At 38.3% G+C, this 21584-nt stretch overlaps 1 protein-coding gene across 1 annotated transcript in view; it reads right to left on the bottom strand.

Annotated features, from left to right (window-relative positions):
- RXFP1 (relaxin family peptide receptor 1) overlaps positions 1 to 21584 on the bottom strand; it is a 127331-nt gene that overhangs the window by 69547 nt on the left and 36200 nt on the right. Inside the window, 1 exon segment of the mRNA XM_079153950.1 lies at positions 12409 to 12546. Coding sequence (XP_079010076.1) covers positions 12409 to 12546 — 138 coding nt within the window.

Raw genomic sequence — 21584 nt, 5'->3', positions numbered from 1 at the left:
AGCAATGGTGGTGACACCTTATGGCTTCTGGAGGTATGGTTGGGAGTTTTACAAAACATTATGCTCTGCTGGGCTCCAAATCATCTATTATTTCTTGGGTTTCAGGTTTCGGAGCTTGTGGAGTTGGATTCCCATCCCTTCCTGGCTTGGCAGAGTTTGTTTACATTTTGGCAAATGTTTACTACTTGTTTCATGTCTTTAGATATAAGAAAATAAAATCTGTGAAAGATTTAAATTCTTTCATTTTAAAAGAGAAGTTAAATATAACATTTAGCATGGAGAGAACTGATATTTAATGTGTATTTACTATGTTGGACTAGGTACTTAATTTTATCCTTATAATAACTCTGGCCATGTTTATAATCTGCATTTACAGAAGAGAAAAACAATTTTGAGAAGTTTAGTGATTTTTCTTAGGAACAGAATTATTAAAAAAGAACCAAAGCATTAAAATAAAATAAATAAAAATAAATTTGTATTTTCTTTCCAAGGTCAAAGAAATTATTTAATCAATTTAAGGCTCACTTATAGAAGTTCAACTTTCATGTTATATCAGTTTTAAATATTTAGCTATTACTATTTGTTGTCCATTCTTCTGTTATTTATTTCATTTCTGTTATTGAGATTTGTTGGGGCTCAGAAAATGATACCCCAAATAGCATTTTGGTGTGCTGGAATGCTTTTGCCTAAAGAGATTTGATGACCTCAGATGCTGATTTAGAGGCAAAGTTTCATTCTGAACTTCTCCTGCCCTCAGGTCTCCCATCCGTCTTCCTCTCTTAAAGTCATAGAAACCAGAGCTTCTCTTCTCCAAGGAAGGTCATAGAAACTAGAAACCATTCTTAAAAACAAGCCATAAGACCTAGAACTCTCTCCTGATGTTCAGCAAAGGAGCAGGCCATAAAGGAATTCTCTGACTTGCCTTGACTGATAAAAGATTATAAAATTCTCATTCCAGAGGATCCTGCCATATTCCTGGGGGAAATGAATGCTACACAAAGAGGCCAAGAAGAACCTGAGCAGATAGTCTTGCTGAATTTTCTCTGTCAGTCTGGTAGCATTAGGACATAGATTTTGTCCAATCACATTTCTATATGACTGTCCTTCATTGAATCTAAGCATAAAAAATAAAAACAGATGGTTCTCCCCAGGTTTTGGGTCTTTATTTCTGAAGGCTCCACTGTCACATAAAACTTTGATTAAATAAATCATCGTACTCTTGTTAGCCACCTTTTTCTAGTGGGGGTTTAGGGATTGATTCTAGGGGTGCTTTACCACTGAGCTACATCCCCCATCCTTTTTATTTTGAGAAAGGGTCTTGCTAAGTTGCAAAGGCTGGACTGGAACTTGTGATCCTTCTGCCTCAGCCTCCCAGGTTGCTGGGATTACAGTTATGTGCCAACTTGCCCAGAAGCCTGTCATTAGTTATAGTGGTGTTGGCCAGGACCCTTAAGGTGGGTGACGGAAAGGATCACCTCCTTTCTGCCCCTGCAAGCTCTTACATCAGAATTGTGTGAATTATACAACAATTCATTTAATTAGCAACCAGAAGGAGTTATTAACTGGAATTTAAGTTCATCATTATTTTTAATCCTAGAATCAATAAAAGTATTGCAAACCATTGAGGTATTACTGAAAAAAAAATGCCCACAGTTAAGTTTCATAGTATTATGAATTGTTAGACATTTATAAATATTACAAGTGAAATATGTAAGTTGAGTCGTTGTGTGGCAGCACAGATGGTTTCAACAGTCAAGGTCCTGCATACCTGCAGAGGGTGAGTGAGAAGTGGGTATGTGCAGGGCCGAAGGCTTTGATCTCACAGGCTGCCAGGGGCTGGTGTTACTCTGAAAGGAGCAGGGGCACCATGTTTGTGTTCATGTTTAGGTTCATATTCCTGACACTTCCATCTATTCTTCAGAAACTGAGGGAAATTAGGTGGGGTGACAGCATTCTAGAACACAGGGCTGTATTGTGGGCAGTGTGTCACTGCTGCTATAAAACTGATGACAGGAGGGACTGGGTGGCTGCCAGAAGAATCTGATTTTTTAGCAGGTCCTATATTTAAGTTGATTTTTATAAATGAGCTATTTCAAGTCATTGCATTTTTTATTGTTGTTGCTGGGGATTGAACCCAGGGCCTTGTGCATGGGAGGCAAGCACTCTGCCAACTGAGCTATTTCCCTAGCCCAAGTCATTGCATTTTTACCACTAATAGTGCAGTGATTTAAAACCATAGGCTTGGTGCCCTTTTCTGGTCCTTTGTCTCTCGTCATTGCTCTTTCCTAGTTAAAGGACTACAATGTAGTGGCCTTAGCTGCAACACTTTAGTCCAACAAATCAAAATGATGTTGTTGGTTATGTTTTCTTCTTTCTCTTTCTTGTTCCTACTCCCTTTCTTTCCTTTTCTATGAGGGGAGAAATGTCAGGATGGAACTGGGGATTTCTGACTAGCAGAAAGAAACAGGACAAACTTGCTTATACCTTTCCCAGGTCAGAGTATATATTTTGTGGAGAAATGTTTTTTTAAAGAAGTCATTGAAAGATTTAATTTCTTAAAATAGCAATGTCATCAAACAAGCAAACTTTAGTAATTAGTTTGTACCTTCCTTCTGCCTTCCCAAGGCATTTTCTTCTTCCTAACCTTTACTTCCTCCTACCAGAAGGCAGGAATATAGAACGTGGGAAATGTTGCCAAAATCGCGAAGTTGAAAAGTTAGCATTTTTCAGAAAACAGCTTTTGGTATGTGTGTTTCTAAATTTTAAATCCTATATCCTTGATATTTTAAGGACGCATGGGGCAATGAGTAGAATGATTTTCATATATTAGTAAGTGTCTTGCTAAAAATTGATTCTGTGATTTTTCTTGAGGCAATCCAGGGTAATATAAAGAGAACTTTCCATTAAAAAGATAATATGATTGTGTAAATAAAGCAGAAAAATAGATCAAGAAAAGTCTGTTCTTGCATGCTGCATGAGCTTAATAAATATTTACTGAATGAATGGTACTGAATGAATGAATCAATGAATGATTGGAGTTCTTAACGTATTTTGAGGAAGTGAATCAATCATTCATGATTTGATGACGTTTACCTGGGGTGAATATCACTCCACTGGGCTCCACTTCTTTTTATTAGGCCAGCGCATCTGGGAGTGGGGCTTAGGTGGCACAGCTGCAGGAGGTCCTCTGCACACTTCAGGGGCCACTCCTAGATTTCATGATGTTTCAAGGTTTTTTCTTAGATGTGCTGGGGATCAAACCCAGGATGTTGTGCACACTAGGCAAACAGTGTAACACCGAACTACACCCCCAGGTCTGGATTTTGAATAATCAAAAAATTGAGGGCTTACCTCTTCACCAGAACAAAGGAGGGTGTAAGATATCAGGTGCTAAATGATGTTATTAAAATGAAGGAAAACATCTGCTAGCTTATAAAGCATCCATACTATTGGATCATGAATGTGCAGGTAATTAATTTATAAGGTTTGGATTTATGCGAAGTGGACCATTCCTTATTCTCACATATTTGCTCAACTTTCTGCACCCATTTCTGGCCCACAGTGGAGCTTCTGTGGTGGAGGAAGGGGAAAAAGTGTCTCCACTTTCCCTTTCTGGTCTAGGTCCTTCATCCAGTCTGTGAACAGCAAAGTTCAGCTCTTCTGATTTTACGGATTTATTATAGATCAAACTTAAGCATATGAAAGTCAAATATCAAGAATTTGATTTGGCCCACAGTGGAGCTTCTTATGATTCCTGGGGCTGGGGATGTAGCTCAGATGGTAGAGTGCTTGCCTCGCAAGCACAAGGCCCTGGGTTCAATCCCCAGTACCCCCCCCCCCCCCCCCAAATTTGATTCCTTTGTTATCTGCGAACTTCTGTGTCATCCATTTCAGGCAATGAAAATGGAAATTTCTAGCTGGCTAAGATAGGAAAAAGAGCAGAGCCATTTGGGCAAGGTGCATGAAGCCTGGTAGCAGGGGGTGGGGAAGAGATTCACCAAGCTAGTTGTGGGGGTTCTCCATGGATTTTGATAATGATGGCCGTTTGCTGGACAGAATACGTTTGCCTCTTTCTCGGGTCCTAGAGCTGTTGGAGGCAATGCTTTGAAGAAATTAAGGGGTGTGACACTATCCTGGGCACCTTTTAAGACACACTGAGGCCACTCATAAGCTGTCTTTTGTGTAGTAGGATGTATTCTGATAGGAAAATCTGTGTGGAGGTAACATAAATATATCTGCATGAAGATAACATAATCATCATACACATGGTTTAAGCATCGTTGCTTTTACCTTTTTTTTTTTTGGTGAAGTGAATTCTTGTTATGTTGCTCAGACCGGCCTCAAATTCCTGGGCTCAAGCAACCCTCCCACCTCAGCCTCCCAAAGCTGGGACTAGAGGTGTACACCACCATGTCCAGCTCTAAGCTTTATTAGATAAACATATTTGAAGTTAAAACCAGGTCTGCATTATTTTTGGAAGAATCCAAGGATTCAGTTACTTACATTATTTTGAGAATAATTAATAGAAAAACAGTAATTTTAAAAATGTATAACAACCCTGAGATTTATGAACCATGTCACTTTTTAACTTTAAATGACAAAGCACCAACTTTAATGGAATATTTTTAAATGAGAACAGCTAACTTCTACATCAAACTGCCTGACACTGCTATCATTCTGATTGCTATATTTATTATTTAGGAAATGGTAGATTTAGTGTTCAGAATTTTAAATGCAGGACCAATTAAAAATTGAAAGTGTCCTTGAACATACTTCAAACAGTCTTCTAATCCTATTAAAAAATATATATATATCATCACCATCACACCCACCAAAAAGTACTGCTTATCTAGTTCTCATAGATTAGTAAATGCTAAGCCAATGCCAGCAAAATACTCTGGGGTATTAACAAAGTTTTTCTTCCCTTGAATTCCTTGCACTCTCTGCCCTTTTTCCTATCTTAGCCAGCTAGAAATTTCCATTTTCATTGCCTGAAATGGATGACACAGAAGTTTGCAGATAACAAAGGAATCAAATTCTTTTTTTTTTTTTTTTGGGTACTGGGGATTGAACCCAGGGCCTTATGCTTGCAAGGCAATCACTCTACCAACTGAGCTATCTCCCCAGCCCCAGGAATCAAATTCTTGATATTTGACTTTCATATGCTTAAGTTTGATCTATAATAAATTCGTAAAATCAGAAGAGCTGAACTTTGCTGTTCACAGACTAGATGAAGGACTTGGACCAGAAAGGGAAAGTGGAGAGACTTTTTCCCCTTCCTCCACCATGGGTAGAATTTGAGGGAAACCATACATTTCCCACATTGGTTTCTGGGTTCTGGGAGCCAAGGCAGAGTGCGCCCTTGCGACAGGAGTACAGAATCATTGTACAGCCTGGCTTGACATAGGAGGGATAGAGTACAAATGGCTGTAGGGCTGAGACAGATGAACCTAAACATGACTCTGAAAGTTCCCCAGGGGCTCAGCCTGGTTCAGGAGTAGCAAAATGTTTTCTACGAGCCCTGGAATGCCAACGATGTAGGTGGGAGAGGCACTGGATGTGATAGCATCTACAGTAGGCAGGAGATGACAGCGCGATGGCATATGGCAGCAGATCAGACTGATTTATGCACATCTTGGGGGACGCTATGATCTCCGCATAATGACAGCCAGCTTGACCCTCCACCCTGATAGACCCCACCCAATGTCCTGGCTCTGCATGGACCGCTGAGCTCAGCAGCAATCCCAGGAGAAGGGAGATAAATAAGCTCTTTAACTGATTTGGTTTAGATTTTTACCATTTGGAAGGATAAAAGCTTGTAATAGACATGGTCTCCACGGAGCTATACTCCCAGTCCCTAGAAGCCTGTAACAGAAATAAATTTTGGCCATAGAAAAATAAAGATAATATGAGTTAAGATTTTTATTCACATGAGAATGTGAACTGATGGTCATATCTGTGTAGTGCAGAGCTTTGCCTTCCCCTCAAAGAATACCTTTCTTATGGGTTGTCATGAGGATTGCATGGTGTAAAATATACAAAGTACTCAGAATAGTACCTTAATAGGTGCTATAAAAATGTTAGTACTATTCTTACTATTACACTTGTTATTTTAAATTAGGAAGTTCATCTAATTTCTTGAATACTATTTTCTAAAGAGACAATAGATGTTTAAATATGATTTCAGGGGAGGACCCATAGAATTAAAATTTTATCAATAAGTGATTTATTCAAAGATGATACCACTTAATGATTTTTAGCATGGGCCTTGTCTTTCCTCCCCAGCAAAGAACAAAACAAAAACAGTGACTATGGTTTGGGTAAATGTTCCCCAAAGGTCCATGTTTTAAAGGTTTTATCCCCAGTGCATGGCAAGACTGGGATGTCTTTAGGTCACTGGGGACATGCCCTCAAAGGGATTGTGGGAACCCCATCTCTTTCTCTTCCTCATTGCTCTTCAGCCATGACATGAAGTTTTGCTTCTTGACATGCTTCTGCCATGATGTGCTGCCTCACCCCAGGCCTAAAAGAAAATGCACCAACCTATCATGGACTAGAACCCTCCAAACTGTAAGCCAAAAGACGGCTTTTTCTTTTTATAACTTGATTATCCCAGGCATTTGTTATAGCAATGGAACGCTAACACATAAGCCAAATATTTGGGTGTGTATTCTGACCAAGCCATGATATCAGAACATTCATGTAACCTCTCTGTATTTCCATTTTCTCTATCTGCAGAGTGGATATAATTTAACATCCAGTTTACATTGAGGATAAAATGTAAGAATGTATTTTAAGGATTAGTACTGTGTCCGGAAGACAACAAACAATCAAAAATAGAAGATGCTATTAATTTTATTATTAGAACTCTTATTAAATAAAACCAAATATTCCTAAGAAGGTTAAAAGGAAGTGCCACAAATAGTCATGTATAGATTAAAGCAGAGCATAAGATGGTTTTTCTAACATAAACTATCACTGCTTAGCAGCATCGCCAGATAAATACAGTATTAATAATAGACATCTAATGGAGTGGGGAAGGACAAAGCATTTTAGAAAAAATTTGGAAGGAGCCTGCTATAGTTTGGATTTTTTTTTTTTTTTAGAAAAAGGAAAAATAAATTTTATTTCTTTGCTGGCAAATGAGAAACACAGGAATATAGTTTGAATCTCTAATGTCTTTTAAATATCCATATGTTGAAGGCTTGGTCCCCAGGTGGTACTAGTGAGAGATAGAGGAATCTTTATGAGGTAGGGCCTAGTGGAAGGGCTTTAGGTCTTTGGGAACATGCCTCTGAAGGTTTGAAGGGGATTGTGGGACTCTGGTTCCTTTTTTCCCCCTCTTTCTTCTTTTTTACTTTCTGGTCATGTGTGGTGAGTGGTTTTGCTCCATCATGCACTTCCACCATGATACGCACCACAGGCCCAAAGCAACAGGCCAACTGATCAAGGACTTGGAACCTCCCAGATTGGACCCAAATAACTCTTTCTTTTTATAAGTTGATTTTCCCAGGCATTTGTTATAGCGACAAAAAGCTGGGATAGAAAACTTTATGTGTAATCATGTTCATCCCTCCCAAAGAAGCTTTTGTAAGCTAAGGTTGTTTTTGCTATGATAGCCAAGTTGACTTTGTACTTAGTGATGCTTGTTCTTTCAACTTTGTGTGTGTTTGTGAGGAGTGAGACGTGTTTGTGAGGAGTGAGTCATGTTTGTGAGGCCAGTGATAATAAAGCTGAACACCAGAAAGTCTTCATGTATTATATATTTAAAATTCTTTCCTGTGCGTTATCATGTTTTGACATCTTCACCTTCTGGTTAGGGAGAGATGGCCCATCTAGGGGTTAGCCAATCCTTAGAGAACAAAGGACCAGGCTAGGAGTATGCCTTTCATATGCCAACTAACTAGTCCAGAACCAGACCTTTTAATCTGGAGGTAATATTCCTCTGCCTTGATCATCCCAGGCAATAAAGGACTACAGTATAGAGCCATCTGAAATTATTCAGTTGTAATCTGTTCACCCTGCCTTGCCTTTCTCATACCACAATAGAGACTCTTCCTGTCTTCAGAGCATCCTGGTATCGTTTTCATGTATCCTGTGTGGTACATTCTGCCTCTTCTCTCTAGGACCTATGAATATGATAAACCTGTTTTATGTGCCCCTCTTATATCCCCTTTAGCTGCACCTGATTGGCTATTATATAGATGAATACAGAATATCTGATGGAAAACTTAGGACAGCCATGTATGAATAACAGAGAGAACTGATCAAGGTTAGGACAGCCATATGTGAACAGCAGAGAGAACTCATCTTTAGGGAGTTTTATGCCACATGCAATTATGCATAAGAATGGCTCATGGGGAGGGTTGGGGAGATAGCTCAGCTGGTAGAGTGCTTGCCTTCCAAGCACAAGGCCCTGAGTTCGATCCCCGGTACCGCAAAAAAAAAAAAAAAAAAAAAAAAAGTCTACAGAGGAGAGGAATCAAACCTTGTGTCTCCACATGGAGTAAGTCAAGCCATCTCCAGGATGAGGCTGGTTTAGTGCAAAATCCAGGGGGCTTGGTTCAGTCATCTGTTTATAATACAGAGGAAGGAAGGCTGGCAAGTTCTAATCCGGAAATGTAAAGGGCTCCTTTTAAATAAAAATCTAGATATAGTGAATTAATTCAACAGCATCTGAGAATGGGTAACTGCTCTACCATGAACCTACACCTCCAGCCTGCATCTCAGAATTTGATGTTATTTAATATTTTTCCTACTGAGTTGCCATTCAGTTTGAAATGAACATAGATGCTTCCTAAATGAAAACTCTCAGCTATTTGTAATCAGGTTCCCTTGGTATTTACCCAGATATATTCTCCCAAGTATCTGAGAGGTCTAGCTAAAAAACTGAAAGATCTCTCTTTTTTTTGGTTTGCTATCATCACACTGAACTGATGACTTACAAATTTGTTTTGGCTTCTAATCTGATTGTGTCCGTGAAAGTTCTGAGTAAAGATGAAAAAAGTGAGTCAGTGACATGTAGCAAAAAGCATGCAGAAATTATATGGAACTTACTAAATGGTAAAACTCATTGTACTTTTGTACGTTGAAATGTATCAGTAAGAATCAAAGTTACAAAAACAGTACAGTTTCAACACATGTTTGTCTGTTTATGTATATAAACATTTAAGAAAGAAAGGGGTTCTTATGAATTTGACTGAAAAAATTAAAATCTATTGCTTTTTCTTGCGTTGTGTCCAGGAAAATTGTTCAGTGGCCTAATGTCTTAATGGTTTTTACACTGAGATTTTTTTTAAAACTTGGTAAAGTTACAATTATGGAGAAATTACTTATGGGTTTTATGAAGAAATAGGACTTTAAACTCAACTGTACTTGTTTAAAATGCCTGTGAAAATACAAAAGTAACAGCTCTTTCTATACATAATTAATTCTTTAATAGTTCAATATATGGGTAGTCAGAAGGAACTTGGTGTTACTTTTTTTTTTAGTGTGTACCCCAAATTTTATTTCCACCTCCTGTTTGACCTATTTTTTAAAATTTAATTTAATTTTTTTAAAAATTTTTTCCATTTTAATGATTGTTGGTGACAATGTTAACATAGTTTAAGGGAGTAAGGGAAAGGTTTTTGGAGTTGTTTTACCTTGAAAGGACTGATTAAGGCAAGTTTCTCTTTCCATTAAAAACAGATATTTTATTTGACAATATACTATTCAGTTCTAAGTGATCACTCTGAAAGTGATTTTTTTACTGTAGGCTTTTTTTTATATGTGTGTTAAAACGTATTTTACAAGTTCGTAAGTATATTTAATACTGCTTATTCAAATATGCATGAAGTTTACATATTCTCCAAGAACCAGTTTTCTGGCTTAATTTAAATAGCATTAAACAGAATTTAAATAGGGCTGACTTAAAAATGAACAGCCTTGGGAACACAATTTATTCAGCTACTATAAAATGAAGAAAAAACAAAAAACAAAAAACAAAAAACACCACAGCAGGCAAGGAAATTGAAGCAATAAAAGGCAAACAAAACCAATTCCACCTCATAATTTTTATCACCTGGACTCTAAAGATGGTGATGAAGTCTGTCACCCTCCCTGTAAAGTTCCAGCCTTCTCAGGCATGGACAGAAGCAACGTGCCAACTGGCTGTCTTTGAGGTTTTAAACAGAGTAAAATTGCTTTCTATATCCAGATGACTGTCACTACACATTAGGGTGTAGGATTTCAACATATTAATTTTGGGGTGACATAAGCATTCAGTGCATAACACCTGTATTCTGGTAAACATCTTACGTATAGTGTCTCATTGAGCCCTCTTAGCACCCAGATATTTTTTATTCTCTTCTTACAGAAAAGAAAAGATGCATTTTTATCTTCCTTCCTAGATAGACTGTAAGTCCAAGTCTCCAACCCCTGAGCCTGTTCTGTCAAACCAAGTGTCCTATCCCCTCCTTCTGAATCCCTGATTGGGGACTCCAGAGAAACTTGCATGACTTGAAGGATTATTAAGGTAGGGATTGCTACTCTCGTTACTTGGTCTCCTTAAATTTAGCATTAAAGCTAGAGTTCCCCAACATTTTATTCTCCCCATGGAGAACCTACTTTTGGTGGTGAATTTAGAATAGCGACCAAGCTCCTTTTTCTTGTTAACTGTGGCCATTTCAATTGGTGGGAAATTTGCTGTGCATTTCAATTGGTGGGAAACTTGCTGTGGCTTTATCTAGGACACTATCTGAATTGCCAGCAGGTTGAGAGGAAAGTGGGCAGCATGCAGAATACTGTTTGATACTAGTTTCTTTTTAAGGTGTACTATTCACTATTCAGTTATTTAGCAGGATGCTTTTTTTTTTTTTTTTTTTTTTGAATGTTATGGCCTTCCAGATCACAGGTAATTGTAGCTTTAGCTCACCAGTTTAGAGAAGGTGGTTACTCCTGAGTTACCACTACCACCTCAAGACTGTATCAAATGGAGAGTGCTCAAAATATAATCAGATCAAGTTAGAAAAAATGTAAAAGTTTGGGATTGGGAATTGCAAACGCTCAGTGGCTGGGTGCTTGTCTACCATGCTCAAGGCTCTGATGACTTCCTAGTTCTACAAACAACAACAGCAAAAAGAAGTCAAGGTTTATTGTCATACCATAAGGGAAAATATAACTGGCTGTAGGGAGACTTCAACCCAGGTGATAAGAAGCTCAGAGGTGTATATTATAGAGTGGCTTATAAAACAAAGATGAAGTTGTCAGGCCTTTACAATGATTTATTACTACAATGGGGATTTCACATGGCAGGGGATTGGTTAAAAGTGATTTCTTTATATCAATGTAGGAAGATAATTTATATTTCCTTTGTACCTATCAGAAGCATTTACAAGAAATAACCTAAGTTTCCCTTAGTTTCAAGTGTTATTTACATGAATTAAATTTTGCTTAGGTGGCCTTTGGTTGGGGAATTTCAAGCCTGGTCTCCATCCTATTTTGTTTTAACCAAGTTTAATTCCTCCAAGGTATGCCTTAAAAAGCCTGCCACACTTATGTGTGTGTTGGGGGATAACAGCAAAGATTCTTCAGGGAATATTATTTGTGTAGCACTTCAAATATTAACATCGTTATGCACGTTTTTGTCCTCATATTTTCCATGAGTATAAATCTTACTATTTTCCATCATTGACTGAAGGCTTATTCATTTTTTCTAGTGGGCCACCTCCAGAAAATTCAAGTTCTTTCATAAATTTGTATTTCTAAGATTGTAGAAATCCTAACTAAAGGCTATTTCCTCAAGTATTTTATTTGCCTGGAAGCCCTACTTTCTGGCCTTATAAAAAAGTCGTAAGCATGGTCATTGCTTGGTAATAGGCAAATGCATTTACATATTTTCTTTTTCTTTATTAAGAGGTGACACTTTTCTCCCTAACACTAGTGATGGAGTTAAGAAAGAGGAATGGTTCCTAATACTTATAAAGCATATAGCATGGGCCTTGCACTTTCTTATCCTACATACTTACTCTCCCCAAATTCTAAGAAAACAAAAAAATGGAGACACAGAGAGGCTAAACGGCTAAGAATTTTCCCCAAATTTAAGTTATTGATTCTTCTTGTACCTAGGTTCAAACTTGGGCAGTCTGGCTCCAGAGCAACAGTCTTAAGACATAATCAGACATATTTGTGGGTCACAACACTGTACAAACACTGCTTTCCTGAAAGATCGACAGTGACATTATTATACATAAAAGAAGGAATATTTAAAACTAATGCAATACATGTAAGATTTCCTCCAGCAACATCTATTTTACATTTCTATTTTAATTCTTCCTTCCCTGTCTCTTCTGTCAAGAGCAGTCTCCACGAGGTCACTCAGACCATTGAAGCCCCTTTTCTCACTGCAACTCGGGGGCTTTCACTCACCACAGTCGTCCTCGTCGGCCTGATTCCCACAGTCGTCCACCCCGTTGCAGTGGAGAAACTGAGGCAAACACTTTGTGATGTTCCCACAGGGGAAATGGCCAAGGGAGCACCGGACATCCTGTCCACTCCCGTGAGTGACTGTGATGAAGAGAAGACATAACATTTGAAGAAGGTTAACACAATGGCTTTGCAAAGTGTGGGTCCCCTGGTGTTTTCTCACTGTTGGGGCTTTCTCATGCTGGCTTGTACCGTCCTCCATGTGGCAGCCTCACCTTTCCATTCCAGTGCCAACTATTTTCCAAGGACTCATTTCCATGTCTCTAGAAGATTCCAGAATTTCCTGCTCTTTGTCTTTGTTAATGCTGCTTCCCATTTGGAAAATCCTCTCCATCTTTTTTTTTTTTTTTAATGTAATGTCTGCCTTTATTGTTCAGCACAATCCCCCCTCTTCTATGAAAAACTTTCAGCTAATAATTTTAAAAATCAGTAATTTACTAGATACTAAGGGCTCAGATTAAGGGCTGGTCTGACAGCAGAGGAAGAGGACATAGAGGGCAACAGGAAAGGACGTGCCACGGGCTCATCATCTTCCTATATGTGAGGCCCCATGCAGGATTTTGTGCATACAGCACTGAGTGAAACGGAGTTCCTGCCCTTGTGGAGGTTGCTATCTGCTGGGGAAGACACACTGAGCAAGTCAACACCAATGACAAACTGTGAGAGAAGCAAAAAGAAAAACAACAGGCGCTAGAATGGAAACTGTGTACTGGGACTTAGTGGGAGTTCTCTGTGAAATGGTGCCATTCAAGCTGAGTTTGGGAGGAAGGAAAGGAATTCACCCATGGGGCTGGGAAGGGCTGGTGTTTGAAGTGGTGAAGAGTTTTATGACTGGCTTTGGGGATAAAGAGTTCTGTTTTCTATAACACGCAGGAGGAAGAATGCCCCAAGAGGGCAGGAGAAGGTTAAAGAAAAGTTTTGCTTCTGAGATCTTCACTTGGGGGTATCATTTTCTGAGCCTCAACAATATAGTAATTGTGAATACTATAATTATACATTCGCCAAAACCCACAGAAGGTCCAACACTAAGGAGGAACACTAATGCAGACTACAGATGACCACGATGTGTCAAGGTAGGGTTATTGTTTATAACGAATGCATCACTATGGTGGGGGATGTGGAAAGAGAGGAGGCCATGCATGTGGGAGTATGTGGGAAGTCTCTGTGCCTTGTACTCTATTTTGTTGTGAACCTAAAGTGACTCTTAAAAAAAGTCTACTTTTCAAAATGGCACTGTTACCCTTCAAAGTCAGAATATGATGGTTATGCACAATGTTACCTTCTTTTTTTTTTCTTTTTTTTGGTACCAGGGATTGAACCCAGAGGCACTTAACCACTGAGCCACATCCCAAGCCTTTTTAATATTTTATTTAGAGACAGGGTATTGCTGAGTTACTTAGAGCCTCGCTAAATTGCTGAGACTGGCTTTAAACTCTGTCCTCCTGCCTCAGCTTCCCAAGCCACCGGGATTACAGGTGTGCAGCACTGCATCCAGCTAGAAAGTCATCAATAGAATAAATGGAATGAAGAGGGCTTTAGGAACTTGGAAACTACAAGAAGCAGTCCACAGAAGTCTCTCCCCACCAGACCCTCAATCTATTCCAGAAGGCAATTAATTAAATATCATCACACATAGGTTGTCAAATTGTTTCCAATTCTTTAATTTTATCTCTCCCTGCCAGAAAGAGGTTCTGCCATTATTTGTTTGTATTCCTTGTTAGGGATGCTGAAATTATTTGTTGAAAGTAAAAATTTAAAGATAAGAACATAAGAACATATAGAAGAAAAGTTTGTACAATAAACTGTGAAGAAGTGCTTTATCTTGAAACTTTTGAAATAAGAATTGAATGGTATAAATATTTGAGGGTAAGGTGCTGACCTGATAATACTTCGGTGGGTATTTCCTGTAAGCAAGAATATTTTCCCACAGGTATAGTTTAGTTAACACAATGTAAATTTTAGCATTTGTTCAAGTTGACATGTTGCCCCCAGAAAGTCCTCTGTAGTCCAAGAGTCTAGTTTGGAATCACCTCTTGCAATTGATTGCTATGTCTTTAGATTCATCTGGAACCATTTCTCAGTATTTACTTATCTTTAATAACCCTGACACTTTGAAGGTTGCAAGTCAATTATTTTGCAGAATGTGTTGAAATTTGGGTTGTCTGATGTTTCCTGATAATTAGAATCAGTTTATGCATCTTTGGCAAGAAATTCACAGAAGTGATGTTCATTTCAACCTGTCAGGTAGTGCAAGATTATACTCTGTCCTATTACTGACAATGATCATTCAGTCACTGGATCATTTAGTCACTGCTCACCAGGGACAAAATAGAAATCCCAAAGACACCCTCCCCCACAGTGACCTACCTCCTCCAGGCACACTCTACTTGCCTATAGTTGTTACCCAGTCAATCCATATCTAACAGTTTTCCTCTGCCATGCCCTTCCGCCATGATGTTTCTGTCTTGGAGCTAGTAACCACGGATTATGTTACACCTCTTATTTTAATCATTTCACTTCTGAAAATTCCTGCATTATTTCACATGTGAGCTTTTGGTGGCCACCTCAGATCTAAACCATAACATGGGGCACATTTATATAAAAATACCTATACACATTTATATAAAAATTTATTTCTTGATGTGTCTGTAGATACTGAAAACTATGAGTTAGTCTCTAATTCCCATCCCACACTGTAAGGTTTAGTCTAGATTTCTCCTTTTGTATTTCTATTTCTCCCTTTTCTGACAGTGAAGGACCTGTTTTCTGTTTTCTTTAACATATTGATTGTCTTGATAAATCCTCTTTCCTGTGTGGATGCTTTCCTCCTCTCTTTCCACTCTGACTCCTGGCAATGGGCAGTGTTTCCCCAGGAACATCTTCCTCATCCTGTCTTATATCAGACCCAAGGGTCCACTATGGATACCCTCTTTCCCCAGTGAATCTCTGAAATTTGCTTCTGGGCCATTATAGCTCCTCTGTCAGCACAGAATACCTTCCTCTGATCCACCAAATGGCTTTAGGACTGACTCAATTGTTCAAGACAAGAAGTAGAAAGACAAGGGGCCAATAATTGATGTTTGTGGGGAAATTTTGGAGAAATCAAAAGCAAAATATAAAGAAGTAGACATGTTTCCTTTTACTATGGAACTATATCTTTAAGACAGCAATAAGCCACACTATAATAGCACTAATAAATAGAAAGTGTTATTGTGTCCTTCTGGAAAGGTTGTCCATGGAGTTACAAGAGTAATAGTTCAAAGAGGAGCAAGTAAACATGTCTTGGTTGTTTGTAACCTGGCTACCCATTACCTCTGGGTGCTGTTTTGTCCTGGGCCAATGATAGGACAGGAAAAAATGTGAGTTTGAAGTGGAAAAAAAGAGAATATCCCTGTTCTAGGTTATCTCCATCTCACATCTTTGAGATATTTGCAACACTTTTGGTGGCAGCAAACTTATAATAATGCAGATCATTATTGTCCATACAAATATAGATTTTGTGATTGAAATGCAGATTGTGAGATACATTGATTTTTGTCCCACGGAGTGTGTTCATTTTTGTGTGTATAAAGCAAGCTTATTGCAGCTTTCATGTTGGGCTATATATATGTGTGTGCTTTGAATTTTCCTTTGAATTATTTGTAACACCTTACTGGTTTCCCCATTAGTAAATGAGTCTAGTAACATCTTTTGAGACATTTTGATTTTATATTCATGTGAGTCATGGCTTTATCTCCTCTCCTCTGCCTTCTCCTAATTCTTTTTAAATTATTCTTAAACAGGTGTGGGAACTCACTTGGAATTTCAGAGTTGAGATTTTTTTGTTTTGTTTATTTGTTTTGGAGCCAAAACCCAGGAGTGTTGAGATTTTAAGGTGAAGACATTTGAGAATCAACAGATACAGAAATAAACCTTCTCAGAACTTTCCGTATCTGACTAAAAGCAGAAACTTTTGGAAAATAAAACTGGCATACTCCCTCTTTGGGGGGAGTTTACTCCTAGGAAAGAGAACAAAAGTAAATTTACCATAAATCCCTTTCTTAGAAAGATTCACGGTCCCAAAGAAGGATAGAGCACCCTCACCTTCATGCACAAACACAGACTTTATTATCTTCTGTGCATTCTCCTAAAATCCTCTTTGCCTTTCCCAAGGAAATCTACTTTTTTTCCCCATAGAAACTTTCCTTGTTCTATTCCCCCTATTAAGTTAGGCATATTAGCTTCTAACATTAATCATTTAGTGAGCTAGCAACTTCTTCTGTTAGCTTATGGATATGATTTTTTTTTCTCCTGTTATTAGCCTTTTATTTAATTTGTAGTCCCCTTTGCACAGAATCTGATAGCGGCAAAGTTCTAAATTGAATATGGGGGATGTGGGCTTTAAGACCAATTGACACCAAAGAGTGTGTACTTCCTTATTGTTGAAGCTTGAGGAAGAATCATTGCAGGTATTAAAACTTGAGATACTATATTCTGGTAATATAGTTGTTGGCTAAAAATAACCTTGGCTTTTTGGAGGTGAAACCCTTTTGATCTGGTATGATGAAATCTTCCTGTTATTAATGGATATGTGTATTTGCAACTATGACAAATTTTAGGATAAAATAAGGAAATGATAAAGTTAATCAAATTTGTAGCATTGGCACTGCATCTTCTTCAACTCCAAGAGTTTTTATTTTCTCCTCTGAGTTGCTGGGGATTTGAACTGCGGCCCTTGCACATGCTAGGTGAGCACTCTCCAACATGAGCTACTTCTTCAACTCTGGCACTGCATCTTAATGTAGCAATAATCTGTGCTTATTAAGAATTTAGAGTACTTTTAATGTTTAACAGAATTAGGCAATTTAAAATATCAGATTAGAGATTCAAGATGGCAGATTAGAAGAAGGCGGCATTTCCAGTTGCTCTGTGGCTCTGGATTTAAGCCACTTAAATCCAGAGGACTGCTTCTCATTGAGGTGCTGGGAATCTACTGGAATACTAGGAGTTCATTCTGCTGCTGAGCAAAACCCAGCAAAGAGCACACCATGATTCATGCACAAACTAACCATGCTCAAACTTCAATGATATTTTAATTTAAAGAACAGGGGAGAAAACCCCCAAACCAGCAACCAGGCCCCAAGGAGGAACAGTGGGAGGAACCTCAATTCCCACTTGTGGACATCCAGTCCTACTCCAAAATCCAGGGAGAATTAGCAAAACTTTGGATATCACTTCTGTGAGAGAGTCTCAATCTAGATTGTTCCCATGCCCCTTTAGAATATAGAGTTGTTAAGTGATGAAGAGCATTCACAAAGGCTGTACCTTGCATACCCTTTTACTTACAACACAATTGCTTGAACTCCAAGAAGAAAATTAAAAAATTCTTAATATCAAATGCGAATAGGGATACAACACACCAGAACCTCTGGGACACTATCAAAGTGGCAATAAGAGGAAAATTTATAGCTTTGAGTGCTTACATAAAAAACTCAGAACAATCCCAAACAAACAAATGAATGATGCAATTCAAGACGATTGAAGACGAATAAAAAACAATTACAAAACCAGTAGAAGAAAGGAAATAATTAAAATCAGAGCCCAAATTAATAAGTTAGAGAATAATTAAAAAAATACAAAGGATCAATGAAACCAAGAGACAAATTCTTAGAAACACAAACAAGGTAGGTTAGACCCTTAGCCAAATCAATCAAAAGAAAAAGAGAGAAAAACAGGAATAATTTGGAAAACCTGTCCTCTAATAAATTGGAAACCTAGAAGAAATAGTTACAATTCAAGATATATATGACCTGCCAAAATTTTATCAAACCATTCTACTGTCATGTATAATTAAGAAGAACCAATACAATTTAAAAAAAGATCTAGAAGACCCAAACAACCTAATATCAATATCAATAGAGGCAGCAATAAAAAGACTTTCAACAAAGAAAAGCCCGGGACTAGATGAATTCTACCAGAACTTTAAAGAACTAATATCAATGCTCCTCAGATTACTTTATGAAACAGAAAGGGATGGAACACGTACAAATCCACTCTATGAAGCCAGTGTCACACTTATCCAAAACCAGATAAGAATACAGACCAATACCCTCGATAAACTTAGATGCAATGATCCTTAATAAAACATTAGCAAGTTGCATTCAACAACACACTAAGAAGACTGTACATCATGACCAAGTTAGTTTCATTCCAGGGATGCAAGGATAGTTTATCATAAGCAAATTAATAAATGTAATTAACCACATAAGTAGAATTAAGGACAAAATTATTCAGTCATCTTAATGGATACAGAGAAATTCGCTGACAAATTTCAATACCCATTCATGAGAAAAACACTAAGGAAACTAGGAATTGAAGGAACCTATCTCAACATCAAGGCCACGTATGACAAACCCAAAGTCAACATAATAGTTAACAGGGAAAAACTGAAAATGTGATATTCAAAATCCAGAACAAGACAAGATGATCACTCTCACCATTCCTATTCAGTACAGTGCTAGAAATTTTAGTCTAAGTAATTAAGAGAAGGGGAAACTGGTAAAAACAAGAAAAGAAGTCAAATTATCACTGTTTGCAAATGATCTGATCCTAACCTCGAAGATCCAAAAAGCTCACCAGAAAAGAGCTAGAGCTAATAAATTCAGCAAAGTAGCAGGTTAGAAAATCAACACACAAAAGTCAATAGCCTTCCCATATGCCCATCATGCCAATAATGAATCTACTGAGAAAGAAATTAGCAAAACAATACCATTCACAATAACATCAGCAAACAAAGTAAAACTGAGAACAAAACTGAAAACAATCTAACCAAGGAGGTGAAAGACCTCTACAATTAAAACTGCAGAATGTGGAAGAAAATTAAAAAAAAAAAAATGAAGAAGAAAAAGATTCAAAGACCTCCAAAATTCATGGACAGAATTAATATTAATATTATTAAAGTGGCCATATTACCAAAATCAATATACAAGTTCAATTACAGTTCCCCATCAAAAACAAACAAACAAACAAAAAATCCCAAAAACCATCCCCCACAAAAAAACCAATTTAATATTTGGGCAAGTGAATTAAACAGACACTTCCCCAAAGAAGAAAAACAAATGACCAACAAACACACACACACACACACACACACACACACACACACATATATATGAATTCATAAAGTTCAACATCTTTATCAATTTGGGAAATGCAAATCAAAACTATACTGTGGAACACTGAGGTTGGGTGACATTGCTAGCCTGCCTGTCCTGCTACTGCCAAGGGACACTGCACTTGCCCCTGTGCTGACTCAGTGCACCCTCACTGGGGCTCCCCAGCTTCTTTGGAGGCTGGTGCAGGCATTTTGAATTATTCCTGAGGGCGTGGCCATCATCATCAGAAGGGCAGCTCCCTTCCTGAGACACCTACGGGAGACTGGAGGACCTTTAACAGGACTCAGGATTCAAGAAGAGGAGGTATTGAGAGACTCGGGACCAACTCAGAGCAGCTAGGTGAGTCTCTCCCACTGGGTGAGGCTCCCTGGACGGGGCAGTTGTCCCGGAACACAGGGAACTTTGTGGAGTAGAGTTGCCCAGTGAGACTCCCCAGCTAGAACCGGGAACGTGGACAACCAGGAGCATTGTAGAGAAGGACTGCCCAGCGAGAGGCTTTGGCTCAGAGTGAGGGTCCCTGGCCTAGGAGATAGGTCTGGTCCACAGGGAATGTCCCAGGGGAGGGCTGCCCAGCCCAGGTGGTAGTTCTGGACTGAAGGGAACTTCTCAGAGGAGAGTTGCCCAGTGAGACTTCCCTACCGGGTGAGTCTTCCACGCAGGGCAAGGCTTTCCCACTAGGGCAGTAGAATCAGAGACACAGACCCAGGCCAGCCATACTCCAACATGCAGTCTAGTCCACTTTTGGCTGACCATCAGTCAACAGGTGGAGGTGCCTCTGCCTACTAGCAGGGAAGGCCACCACCCCTAGAGGGGCAGCTTCCTTGTGGAGCACTGTATTATCAAGTTTCTCCAAGATTTCAGGCTACTTAAGGCTAGGAGGTCAGTTATTGACACTACAGGGACACTACTACAGGGACACTATAAGCCAATAGAGGAAATCTGCAATATCTCAGAGTTTCACTACAGAGGGGTAGACACCTGAGCAATATGAGAAAACAAGGGAAAAAATGTACCAAACAAACCTAGATGCTACAACAATAAAATGCAATGACAGCATGGCAGAAGAAATGTCAGAAAGGGAGTTCAGAAGGTACATAATTAAAATGATCAGACAAGCAAATGATAAGATAAGAGAGAGAATGCAGGCATTGAATGATGGCACCAATCAACAGTTAAAAGAGCAAATGTGGGAAGCAAAAGATCATTTCAATAAAGAGAGATATTGAAAAAAAAATCAAACAGAAATCCTTGAAATGGAGGAAATAATAAACCAAATTAAAAACTCCATAGAAAGCATAACCAATAGGATAGAACACCTGGAAGACAGAACCTCAGACATTGAAGACAAAATAGTTAACCTTGAAAACAAAGTTGACCAAACAGAGAAGATGGTAAGAAATTAGGAACAGAATCTACGAGAATTATGGAATATCATGAAAAGGCCAAATTTAAGAATTATTGGGATTGAGGAAGGCACGAGATACAAACCAAAGGAATGAACAATCTATTCAATGAAATAATATCAGAAAATTTATGAAATAATATCAGAAAAGTTCCCACATCTGAAGAATGAAATGGAAAATCAAGTATAAGAGGCTTATAGGACTCCAAATATACAAAATTACAATAGACCCACACCAAGGTGCATTATAATGAAAATACCTAACATAAAAAATAAAGACAGAATTTTAAAGGCTGAGAGAGAAAAAAATCAAATTACATACAGGGGGAAACCAATATGGATATCAGCAGATATTTCAATCCAGACTCTAAAAGCTAGAAGGGCCTGGAACAACATTTTTAAAGCTCTGAAAGAAAACAGATGCCAACCAAGAATCTTATACCCAGCAAAATTTACCTTCAGATTTGACAATGAAATAAAATCCTTCCATGATAAACAAAAGCTAAAAGAATTTACAAAAAGAAAGCCGGCATTACAGAACATTCAAAGCAAAATATTCCATG

This window comes from Sciurus vulgaris (genome assembly GCF_902686455.1).
Source record: "Sciurus vulgaris genome assembly, chromosome: 9".
Taxonomy (NCBI): domain Eukaryota; kingdom Metazoa; phylum Chordata; class Mammalia; order Rodentia; family Sciuridae; genus Sciurus; species Sciurus vulgaris.
This window is presented reverse-complemented; position numbering and strand designations above follow the sequence as displayed.